General features: G+C 33.8%; 1 protein-coding gene across 1 annotated transcript; it reads left to right on the top strand.

The window, feature by feature from the left end:
- Positions 1 to 416: 416 nt before the first annotated feature.
- On the top strand, positions 417 to 13338 carry LOC137402803 (uncharacterized). Its single transcript, XM_068089310.1, has 9 exons — positions 417 to 483; positions 832 to 998; positions 1753 to 1888; positions 3669 to 3820; positions 4732 to 4851; positions 6513 to 6596; positions 8295 to 8466; positions 11073 to 11260; positions 13324 to 13338. The coding sequence occupies exons 1-9, from the start codon at positions 417 to 419 to the stop codon at positions 13336 to 13338; spliced, it is 1101 nt and encodes a 366-aa protein (XP_067945411.1).
- Positions 13339 to 13549: the final 211 nt, after the last annotated feature.

Here is a 13549-nt window from a genome sequence, read left to right as displayed (position 1 = left end):
GTAATTGTTTTTCTATGCCAGGAGCGCAAATGGTAGTTTTTTGGCTTTCCCTATAGGATGAAACACACTGGCAACAAAATAGAAGGCTTTTGAATCGACATTGCTAGTAACCAGCTGCCTAACAAACTCTCTGAGATGTAAGAACAAATGAATTTGCAAAATAATTGTTTTTTATAGTTGTGCACGTTTATCTGTTTAGTATGTGTATTTAAAATCTATCTTGTACAAATAAGTTTAGTTTGACCTTCCTTATTTTAGTATTAAAAGTTTTAGCCTTAAAAAAAGATTTGTTTGACAGATATCGGGTTTTAGTTTAAACCATACGAGCCGCTCATCAGCAAGCTGATCATAACCAACTAACAATTATAAAACATGCAATCTTTAAAAATCCATTGCCGTTTACCCTTTGGCCTACAATGCCCATACTACTCGACAGCCACATCCTGCAGCAAACACGTCCTACGGCAGCAGCAGCTTGCAACAGTGAAACTTTGTGACAGCCACACCTTGTCATAACCACACCGTGTGCAGGCCACACCCTGTGATAACCGCACTATTGGCAGGCCACACCTCATGTTAACCGCATTATGTGCAGCCACACTCTGTAACCGCGACAATCTCTGACAGCCACAATCTCTAACAGCCACATTCTGCACAGGCCAAACTTTGAGACAAACTAACTCTGCGACAGCGACTTCGTTAAAGATTTTGTCAGCTAACTTCTTTGTTAGCTTTGCCTTCCTAGTAAGCAGTACAATTCCAGGGCCAAATGATTTACCTGGATATGATCTCTTTGCTACCTTTAGCAATTTGAATGCATCTCCTTTTTAGGAAACTTGACTTCAACAGCATTCAATCTGACTGTGCCTCATGGGATATCACTCACCACATATTATGGCAAAGCTCCTACACCCTCTTATCTCATATTGCATGCTGACAAAAATGTGGATAACTTTTCAATTTCTGTGAAAAGCAAAGAAGATGTAGCCATTCTCTCAGTAAGTAGTTACAAAAGATAGCTGTTTGTTTAGAATTTACAGTTAGCCTAGAGATTCAGCAGAAACAAACAATGGTATTCATCATGATAAATCCACATAACTTGTTAAGATACTATTTAACCCTGGATTAACACTTTCAATTATTAAATAAACAGTTGAAATAATAGACAAAAGGTAACTTTTACAGCTGATTTTGTTTGATAGCTGCAAAGAAACTTGTCCAAAATTAATGGACTAAAAATATGAGTACGCGGCGTGTAGCTATAACAAGATTCAAAGTCTAGATTTCTATCTAAGTAAAATGACACTTATACTAGCATTTCTTTGGAAGATAAATTTCAGTAATCCCAGCTACAAAGGTTTGATACAAAAGCTTTGCACAGTTTAGGGGAATCCCTATACAGGAGACACATGCCGAATTACATTTGCTTCCTTCTGCTTAGGGTAACTACTGTAAGTTCCAACAGTGAGCAAACTATGGGTTCATGTTTATAAAGTTTGCAGTTTCAAGTTAGTTTTTTTAACTTTATAGAACTAATTTTTCAACCAATGGGGATTTGTTGTTTCTGAGGGCGGTAAACTCAAACTTAAGATTATTTGGTTTCCCGAAACCGCATAACTGTTATTTTTTATTTTGTTAGTGTCAGCTATTCGATTATTACACCTTTCTGCTCTATAGCAATTATTTTCCTCCAATGCATAACTTCGTTTATTATAAATAGAAGGTGTGACAATCACAATTTTTTTTCTACAGGAAGAAATCATAATTTCCCCTTGTCAACAAAGAGAAAGCCAAAACAAATCAAGAAACATTACTGATACAACTTCTATGCTGTTGAACAAGGAAGGCTTACGAACAAAAGCAACCTGCTACAATTTGTCATTTTATGGTGAGATAACTTTAAACTAAGAAACTAAAACATATAACTTATCAATTCAGGATCAATTAAACAAGTTTTTTGGTTTATCCTATCAAAATGAAAAACTTTTGCTACATTTAAAAACTATTATACAGCACAATAGTTGCCTAAAGTTAATTCTTTGACTATTTACGAGCTAAATAGTAGTGTATAATATTATATATATAATATATAATATAGTATAATACAAATAGTAACAGATAGTAGATTCAACTCAATGAAAATAAACCAGCGTTGTGTGAAAATATTTTAATAATGGCCAGTTTTAACAATTAGATTATTCAACTGCCTGAACCACTTTAGGCATCCAAGAAAATGGAAACATGAACAGGTTTTATAGAGCTCATTGAGTGTTTTTGTGAGTGCAATTTTAACAATTTTTTAGTTTAATGAAACATCCACTTTTATCGGCTTCACTATTGGCCTGATTATTTTGATGCAGAGCCAAATAATCATGATTTGGTTTTATTATAGTGATTTAGTATAATTTTTAGTTTAATAAAGTATCTACTTTTATCTGCTTTAGTGTTGGCCTGATTATTGCGATGCGGAGTCAATATTCTAGTGATTTGGTTTTATTATGGTAATTTACTAAGTTTTTATTCAGCGATACTTTAGTGACACCTGGATGGATCAGTGCTAAAGCGCTATGCTGGTTCGACAAACAAATAATGTTTCCATAGAGTGCTATAGCAAAACAGCGGTTGTGTGTTGCCTATGTCAATGGGTATTAAACAACAGGGAAGCAAGACCCATGCGCACCCACTAGTGTGATGCCATCAGTTGGTAAGGCCTTTTACACGACACAGAGATAGCGGATTGCATGGGTACTTCACCTCCAAGCAGAGACACTCAATCATGACAGAATCAAATCAACATGACTCTTTCCATGATGGCATTACAGCACCAAACGGGGTGTGTCGCTAAGCTATCGCTTTATGGGAACTTCAGTGAATATGAGTATTGTGTGTAACTTCCAGACACGTATCTATTAAACAACTAGTAATTGTTTTTTAAAATAATTATGTTTTTACAAAGGGGAACAAATTGCTTGCCAAAAACTATGTACCAAAAATTGCAATTTTGCCTTAAGTTGTGTGTTATGTATCAGCAACTTTACCAAGTTAGACAATGGCTGAGACTCTTATTTTGATTCACGGTCTCTCTACTCAACTTGTTGAGCAAAGAAAATATACTGTGATTTTTATTTTAGCACCAAATCGTTGTCAAAGAAGGATATTTTGTTTTTGTAAGACTTTCTTCTGGTATCATGTTAGCTCAAACGATTGAGTCATTGAAATTTGAATAGCTTTTTTATTGTTTGCTAGTAGAGTTTAACTTATAAAATTATTGGGAAAAGTAGAATTTCCGTGAAAAAAATAAACTTTGAGCACTTGTCATTGTATAGAAGGTATATTTATGTATGAGTATTTAGGACTGTTTTTTGAGAGGTGGAAATCCAAATAAGAAGTATTTGTATAAGATGAGAAAGCTAAACTATGGTTGTAAAAACTATTAAAAGCTATTTAAATATTTTAACCAAAAGCTATCATCTTATTTAAATATTTAAAAATGCAAAAGAAGCATCAGTTTGAAAAAAATCATAATTTAAACTTATAAACTAATTGGTAAGAGCTGTGCAGAAACCATCAAAAGCCCTTAGGAATTCAAAACAATTATACATCAAATCATTAAATCAAAAATCATTAAATCACCCTGAAATCACTAAAACTGTGTTGCCTACTTGTAGTCACATCTGTCTATATTGGCTATTCCAACATCAGATTCTACGCTGAAGTTAATGACAGCTGCAACCCCATATTTCTCCGTGAAGTTCTAATCAAGTCTGTTCGACCTCGAAGTATAGTAGGAAAGATCTACAACATTTCAGTTATGACCGTAGTAAGTACAGAACTTATCTCTTACTTGTTTTTCTGCTTATCAGCCTCCATACAACATCATTAAGCAGTGTAATTTAGTAATTAGTTGTCACAAAAGTCTGCCTACTGAACTGCCTATTGGTTATGACACAAAATATAGGGCAAAACAGCTACATGCATATGGAAATAGTTGTAGAACTAAAAGCTGATTACACTATACCTCCCGTATTGGTGTTAACCACACAGTACTTCAGTAACTATCTGTGATAACATTGTTCACAGTATCACAAATTCGTCTGCGTTTGAATAAGCGATTAGTTCATGACATAGTGTTCTCATTATAAAATTTGGTTGCCAAAACAATGAAATACTAACTGACAGTGAACTGTCACAAAAGGAAGTATAGATCAAGCAATTCAAGGCAGCCAATCACCATTGTCTAGATGGTATTTAGGCTCTCATGGAAACTCAAAAAACTATCAAGAAAATCTGACAACTGCAATTTTTCTGAAACCTTTTACTAAAACAATGCCATTGCTTTATGGTCCACACATTCAGCAAAAATTCTCCAAAACAACCCCACTGGCATACACAAATATGAAGCAAACCAGCTTTGAGGCACTTGCTTGTTAAACAGTATGTGTTATATGTAGGGCAGTTACGAGTAGGGTCAAACGAAAAACCGTCGCCCAATTATCTGTGTATCATACAATGCCTAGACAGCTAATTATAAACAATACACATTTTAGCAATAAGTACTGATTGTTGCTAATTGTGCTTTTATGTATTACTAAGCAGAGCTAGAAAATATTCATATACATAATGGTGTCATTTCTTTTTAGCAAGTATTTACTAAGTGTTAGTGTTTAGAGGTTGAATAAAGAAATAGTGTGGCCAGAATCTTAACAATGAAAAATGAACTGAATATTTCAGGTAACTTTGGTTGTGCTGGTAACAGGTATAGACTTAGACATAAAAGTCATCAAGGAGAATCTCAAGCGACCAAAGGCACCAGTTATCGCTCTTATCTCACAGTTTGTCATCATGCCTCTTGTGAGTCATAGCCTTGTGTTTTTTGTCTTTTTTAAATCTTTTATAATGTCACACTTAACTTTGCAGAAAAAATATTAGCACAAAAAAAAAACTGCAAAGGATCTGCTGTGTCACGGAAGCATTTCTTCAGACTTAAGAAAACCAGGCAGTTTGAGTTGAGAGAATAAATAAATATATTTATTTTAACATAATCCCACGACCAAACACGAGCGGAGCGATTGTTTGAGAGTTTTATGATAAATGCATGTGCACACAACTCACAAAAATTATTCATCAACTTCGTCGCAAACCCTTGTACCAAAATCTCATCAACAATTTTAACCAATTTTCAATGGAGTCGTTTAAGTATAATAATGATACAAAATACATAAAAACCTATTTAAATATGTTACCAAGTCTGTATATTGTCGAAAATATCTTAAAACTTACCCATCTGATCGAATTATACACAAATAAACAGATTAAATTGGCCGAAAATCGTTATTAAAACTTGCCAAGCCTTATTTTTATCAAAATTAAGACCGGCGAATGAAACGTCAAGCGACAGAGAATAAAACCATTAAGTTGTGAGCATTTCATGAAAAAATAACTTGCACATTTCACCAGCCTATAGCATTGTCGAATTGCCGAAGGTTTCTGTAATTAACATAAAAGTACTGGAATACAATCGTTTCTTTTTTGCCGATTTCAAAGTAACTGACATTTTGGAAACTTTTGAGTACTTTGGTATTCTAGCTGATGTCCAAAGCAGTGAAAGTAAAGGAAATGACGATGATATTTTTTCTAACAATTCTTATGAGATTATTACATTATTTAATTACTGTTATAAGTTTGGATGGCTATTGAAGTGTTATAGTCACACTAACAACATCGATGATGGGCAATATGTTACTGTTATTATTTTTTTTTAAATAGTTTTGTTAAATAGATTTTCTAAAACTCTATATGAATATCACAACTTCTTGATATTGTTAGCTATGACGTTTTGAAATGTAAACAAAATTGTGCATTGGTTTTCTATTATTACTGTATTACTATATTAATAATATTGGTTATTCTAATAATATCAGTGCATTTTACTTCTAATATTGCATTTCTCCTATTGCGGGGAGAGATATAAGCATATAATCTTTTCCTTTCATTATTGCTGTTTGTTGTACATAATAACACCCACACCCAGTACATTGCAGCTACCATTGCAGTTATCCTATGCACTGCAGTGCCATTTGATTGCTAATATTGCATTTCTCAACCATCAGTACCCTTTCTTTTTTCCAGTATTACTTTGGTCGTGGGCTGTATTGTAGAAATTTACTAGTTAGTTAAGATTAGGCCCTCACAGTCTTGTATTCATTCAAACAGTTAAATACAGAGAGAACAGGAAACAGTAAAGTAAAAGAGGTTTGCACAGATAAAAACAAGAGTATTGTAGGGAGTTGCCCTCCATTGATTAACATGAGGAAACAACTTCAAACTGTAAACATGATATGATTTCTATAAAAAAATTACATAAACAATATGTATGACAGGGGAATCTTTAGTAATGAGATACAAGTAGATGTGGTACAGTAAGTAAAGCAATATCGTTCAAGTGCTCCAAGCGATATGCCGCTGGTGGAGCTTCTGGGTGTTCTCACATACTGTTAGGTTCACCTCTCCAGAGCGAAAGCCCGCTGCTTCGGTTCAGGTCGAGTATTCCTCTTGGTCTGGCTGTGCTTACTCGTGGGTCAGATAGGTTGTCTAGTGTCAGTTTGAGCCAAAGGCCGGCGTCCGCCACAAAAAATTTCTTTTGAAATTATCTAAGTATATAAATTCTCCAACATGGGACAAATCCTCACCTAAAAACCATTTGTACGATAAATTCTCATCACATGACGCGGAACATTTCTTTAAATATAAATGTTTTGTAAACAACATTGACAGGGCTAGTTTTAAATTAAACGTAAAATTAAAATGCATAAATAAAATTTACATTTCATAAAGTGATTTAATTTAGAATTTAACTGATTAATACTATATGACTCACCATATATTAAATAACATTGCTGACCTGGTCTCCTCTTTCTTCATACTCTTTCCCCAACTCCTGAAACTCTACCAAGTTTTGATGCTTCACAACTACAGTTATAATAAAAACCTAAACTGAATCATTACTAGTCGTAAGCTTGGAATTGCCTGGAGTTTTTTTCCAATTTTAATCAAATAGTTTTTAGCAGATGCTCACTGTTGTGTTGGCAAACCATTGCAGGCAATTGTCCTTAATGCATTGCGGAGACACATACTTATGTTTCTGATCTGATAGATCGTGGCCCATTTATATTAACAACGAAACTATTTTGAATGTCAGTTGAGCCTGGCATTGCGTGGCATGGGCTTACCTTTTTACATTAAATAAGTTGTAGATCACGTGATGGAGCTCTGTCAGTCTGCCTTTATATGTAACCCTTCCTTCATGCAAGAATATTTAATGTCACAGAACTCTGCTCTTGTTAGAGTAATGATTCTGCAATTCTGCAATTCCAGATGACAGTCAATTAGTGAGGGTAATAAAATGTCTGTCTATTAAATTGAATGTCATGGGTCGGAGTCCTGCATAAAGGAATGCTTTATGAAGTACATTTATTACCTCTTTATTACTTCTTCAATTCAATGTTTTTAATAAAACTTACGAGATCAAATAGTTATTAAGCATAATTATATATAACTTTTTAGTTTAGCTTTGTAGATACAAGTTCTTGTGTATATTCATTTTTACATCCTTTTAATAATGTACTTGCGTCAACACTATATATTTCTATGCGCACCATTTTGATGGGTCATTTTAGGTCTTCAGGGTATGGAAAAATTTAAATGGATTAGAATAAAGCAATTGAAAACTATTCATTTCAACATACAATGGGTTTGGAGCAAATTACAATGTTTTAGAGCAAATTAACATCATATGTAGAAGTTTGAGTGCAAATCAAGACTTTGCTAAAGCTTTGTAAAATTTATGCCAGCGAGTCACGAGAATTCTTGCTATGTGTTTAGATAGCCTATGGAATAGTATAGATGATGGGATACACTGGAGCTACTTGCTATGTGTTTAGGTAGCCTATGGAATAGTATAGATGATGGGATACACTGGAGCTACTTGCTATGTGTTTAGATAGCCTATGGAATAGTATGGATGATGGGATACACTGGAGCTACTTGCTATGTGTTTAGATAGCCTATGGAATAGTATGGATGATGGGATACACTGGAGCTACTTGCTATGTGTTTAGATAGCCTATGGAATAGTATGGATGATGGGACACACTGGAGCTACTTGCTATGTGTTTAGATAGCCTATGGAGCTGTATGGATGATGCGATACACTGGAGCCACTTGCTATGTGTTTAGGTAGCCTATGGAATAGTATGGATGATGCGATACACTGGAGCCACTTGCTATGTGTTTAGATAGCCTATGGAATAGTATGGATGATGGGATACACTGGAGCCAAAGCGATTGGATTCTTTACGCTTGGATCTTCCCCCGGAGGAGGTGCAAGTAACATGTACACAAAGCTATTCAAGGGAGACTTGACTCTTAGTGTAACCATGACAACGCTGAGCACTCTAGCCTGCCTAGGTAATGCTGAATACAAATGCTCATTGAATCAAAACATAATTTATTTTCTTTGTGACGATCCAATTTTCTTTGTGCAAACCTACCTTTTGAACTATTAGCTGTCATAGCTATAAATCTTAAAGTTTCTCATTGTCTGCATGCTCTTCAGTATGCCTCGCTACAACTATTGATTCTTAAAATTAAAATCTGGCATCGCGCAATATTTGAACCCACACATATGTCAACCGGAGGTTTAAAGTCGAATTGTCTACCCACGAGTCTACATAAGCTCCTATGATTCATAGCTCTTACTATGAATTGTATACATGCTATTATCAACTGCACACGCTAAATGATTTATTAATTAAAACTCTATAAACTCTATGAATATTAACAATAATTTATCCCAAAGTTAAAGTTTGGTGATTGTATCTCAGTTTACCCTCTTCCGTTACGGTAAAATTTTTGTAATCATCTTGGATGGTGACCATTATAAACAAGTAAATACGGGGTAGTTTTATAACACACTTTGGCTAGATAAGTCCTTTTTGTGGCTATAACATGCAATTTTTATCTATTTTTGTAACAACTCTGCGTAAAGGTGGTATCATTTGTTGCTCTTAATACACAATTACACAATTAGTGTTCCATGTGTGCTCTGTTTTGTGAGAATGCTTTTTTACCTTTCTGATATATGATGCTTCACTGATAATATGTTTTATTTTGAGGCCCAAATATTGTGAGAGTTAGTCAAATTAAAAATTTTTATTATGTAACGTGTCATTAAAGCTGGAATTCATTGTTTATGTTGAAACTCGCCCAAAAGATTTTTATGCCAAATTTCTTTTTAAAAAAGTGCTCTTTACAAGCAAGTGAGTGTTCCTAGCATGCTAGTTCTCTATTTTCATTGTTTTTATTTTTTGTCCACACCAGTCGTATGATTCTATGATGTAATTTGTACAAAAAATTATATCTGCAATAAAAGGTATTGGTTTGGTGCTATTTGCGCATCAAAGCCACAATTATTGTTTGAAAAAAGCCGGTGCTACATAGAGAGCGATGAGAAATATTTTTTATTGTTCCCGAATGTTTCAGCTGTGTAGCAGCTATCAAAAATAAGCACATCAAAAATTCAAAGCTTTGGAGTGAGGTTATATAAAGGCTAAGCTAAGTTCATTATATAAATTTCATCTCTAAAACCAATCTTTTGATATTCATTAGCAAGTTTTTATCTATTGTCTTGATCAAAAATCCAAAAGTTTAGTGGCCATAATGAATTTTAAAGATGAAGAAGTGAAATTGTGGCAATAGTTAACAAAGCTAGGCATGTTGGTCTCCAACTGTATTACCAATTAAAAAACCTAGTTCTGCATTATACAAATAGTTGCCTTGACAGCTGAAAATATTTCACACCATGTAAGATTTCACTAATTGATAGCTCGATCAAGAACTTGCTAGTTGCTATCTTTCAAACCATGCCTGTGAAACATTTACTCTGAAAGGCAATCAATAATTTTATTCCAATTCGTATAATTGATAGGAAAAAACTGAAAACTTTTATTTAGAAAAATAGAGAGATTTTTGATTAGAGCATTGCAAGCATGGACTTTACTCAGTTGAAATATGTTAGTCAAATAATATGTAAAACTATATTTCTATGATCTTTTAGAATTCTGTCAAAAGAACAATTAAGAAGGTTAATTATCTTAATTATTAGTTTATTGGAGTACAAAAGCTCATGGAAAAATCCCGTTTGACAAAGTTTATTGCATTTAGTTAATGTAATGACATTTAGTACATGTCAAATGATATGCTGTGTTACATGAAATATTGCGGTTGATTTGAGTAAGTTTGCTACAGCCAATTAAAGCATAAGATATTAAGCTGCTTATCAGCACCTGCGAGTGGTGCTCTTGACAGCTGGGTGCCATACCTTTCCCATCATGAAATCATATAGATGATTGCAATATAATTTGGCACAGATGGCCTTAAACGGTTTTTAGCTTTTCCCAGGTGTTTCTCTAGCTTACCAAAGATTTTAGTTGAAAAAATAAATAAAATTGAGCCACAAGTAAAAGAAAACTAAGGCGACCTGAGTCATTTTTAAATTTGGCTGACAATTCGGGTCAAAGAGATATTACTGTAACTAACGTTACGTTTTGATTAAAATTTTTTGAAAGCTTGATAGCTATTTGGCAGTTTTTTGGTGACAGTATTCCTGTGTTTCCGATAGCATTTGAAAGCAGGTAAAATTATCCAAACAAAACATAGAACTGTATTTAACCAGATCATATGTACATAGAGCAAGGCTTTGCGGTAGTTGATTTATTTTGATTTAGTTTCTGTCTCCAAAATGTCACTTTAAGTGGTGCATTTGACCGCACCACTAACATCAATTTATGTACCACTATCTCCAAATTATTGAAATCTGATTGTTGAAAAATTTAAAACTTTTTCTCTAAATAGAAACAATCTTAAACAAAAATACAGTTTCTGTATGTAGGCAAATAGCAAAAACAATTTGATCCACAAAAACTGGTTAGTACTCTTTATAAAATTGATTAGTAGCAAATTCCAACCTCATAAAATGTTATAAATTGCTAAAACATAAAATGGATCTTTCGCAGGAATGCTGCCGCTGTGGTTGTACACTCTAGGAGCCACCATTCCAACTGACGATGGAGTGGACAAAGTGGAAATTCCATTTAAAAATATCCTGCAAAGTTTGGCTTTCCTAGTTGTTCCTTTGGCATTAGGAGTTTTGATTAAGTACAAGCTTCCTCGTTTCAGCAAAGTGGTGAAGAAATGGCTCGATGTAAGTACAATTTAGTTTACTGTGAATAATTTTGCTTAGCAGTTTAGAAGAAGTAAGAATAGTAAAAATGTTATAAATGATTTAAAAGATAAACCTTTTGTAATTTGTCTTAGAGGCAAATATATGAAGCCACATTCGTAAAAATGCAAAAACGGACAACAACATTTTGAGGCAAATGTTTTTCCAACTGGTCTTACGCCTGAGTAAACGCGGTTTTGTAGCTTTGCTTTGTTTTCCTGTACCTCTGCTTTACATAAGAGAACAAAGTTGTTACATTCTGTCGGGTATGTTTTTAATACCACTGTGAAATTTCAAGTGAATTAAACTAATTGCTTTTCAAATATCACAAAAAATATGGAGAGCTCTCCTAATCGACCAATAAAACAGGCTGCCAAGGGAACATCAGTTCGTTTTGTACTCTTGTACTTCTGGGTTACGTAAGACTACGTAATTTGTGTCGCTTTGTTTGGTATATGTCTTCAGTACACTACTGAAGTTTCAAAGTGATTGGACCAGCTGTCAAATTATGAGGCAGTGTTATAAATCAGTAAGACAAATGAAATAAAGCAGGGAATGTGTTGGATCATTTAATTTAACATTGAACATCACAAACTAATGGAAAATAAGTTTTCTACTTAATGACAGCAGCAAGTTGTCAAATATTTACTCAGATGGCATTCAAATTAGTTTTAAAGTTTTGTGATGAATTCAAAAATAAAAAATCAGAAAATTAGGCTTATTTTTTGCATTGGTAACTTTTAGCTTGAGTTTCTAGTTTTAAAATTGTGATGACTTGAGAAATACCAAGTTCCATATGTTATAAATTGCTCTGGTTGTGGGATCAGGTGTTTTATTTTTTCCTGTATCATAATTTTGTATAACTAACTAGAGAGTTGACTATTATATATAATTATATCGATATAAGTGTATATATTACTATTATAGTAATATAATATAATACTTCATAATATGCATTTATTATTATAATACATATTATTTAATTGCCTATAATTTCATTTCAAATAGAATTATTTTTCAAATTATGTCATGCAGCAATAATGAAACAAAAAAGGAAAAAAGGCCAACATTTAGCCACTGACATCGAATAGATAGTTTGACATACAGTGTTTCAAATACTTTCTTCTACTAAGATAATGATTGTTAGGTGAAAAATTATTAAAGCAGTTTGCAATGATATTTTCAAAATAATTCTTAGCGGTTGTATGTGATTTGTTCATATCACTTAAAGCACATAAATTACATAACTTTTTATTGTATATTTCAATACATCAGAGTCTTGGCTTTTGAATGAGCTATTGTTTGCCATGGTGAGACAGGCATTGGTTGGTGTTAATAGGATTTCCCCAGAGCTCTACCTCAAAAATGTTTACTGGCATAGGCTAGGAAATTTTGACGTCACAATTTTCTTATGCAAAGTTGTGTGCTCTTACCGCCTAATTTTTGCTTACCGCTTATATTTATCAACTGCGATAATGACGCTAGTGTCAAACGAAGATAGGAAAACTCCAGAGAACCAATGAAAATAACAAAGGAATCAGTGTCATTAGTTCTCCATGTACAGATTATTTCTATGATAAATAACTCAGATTCCAAGCACCATACTATGCTTTCCCGATGATATTATGCACTAGCCCTCTCATTTTATTGTGATGTTGAGGGTCGCAACTGAGACTAATTAGTGTCAATCATTGCATGATCACGCGAAAGTGCTATTGACATGTAGTCCTAGGGCCACGCAACCGCAACCGCAACCGCAACCGCAACCGCAGGTCACAATTTAATAGATGTGATTTGATTATCTTTATCAATGACAGTACATTTATTGAAGCATAATAACTTAACCCAGAACATGTGTTATAGTAGAGCAGGAGGGCATCAAAAAGCCGTCAAAAAAGTGATTTATTCCTTTTGGAGGTGGGCTATGTGATAAAAGTGGCATCTAGAGCAGAATTTCGAGCTGATTTCAAATATCTGGTTTCTACACCTCTCAGATTGTTCATTTTTGAGTTATTTAATTGATATTACCTCGTATTACCTCGTAGGATTCCTCACGCTAAACCACCTAGGGATGTAAGGGGCGTGCCTCAATTAGACCCAAATGGATTTTTTTTTCTTTGTAAGACAATGTTCCAGTAATTGGTTTCATAATTAGAATCTATGAATTATTGTTACATAGAGGTCTGCAATTTAAGGTCTCGTATTGTCTTTGGTAAAAAGCTATTGTGGAAGAGTGACCTGTTTGTTTGTAGAGTGATTGGAACTCCGTGT

This window comes from Watersipora subatra, chromosome 8, assembly GCF_963576615.1.
Source record: "Watersipora subatra chromosome 8, tzWatSuba1.1, whole genome shotgun sequence".
Lineage (NCBI taxonomy): Eukaryota > Metazoa > Bryozoa > Gymnolaemata > Cheilostomatida > Watersiporidae > Watersipora > Watersipora subatra.
This window is presented reverse-complemented; position numbering and strand designations above follow the sequence as displayed.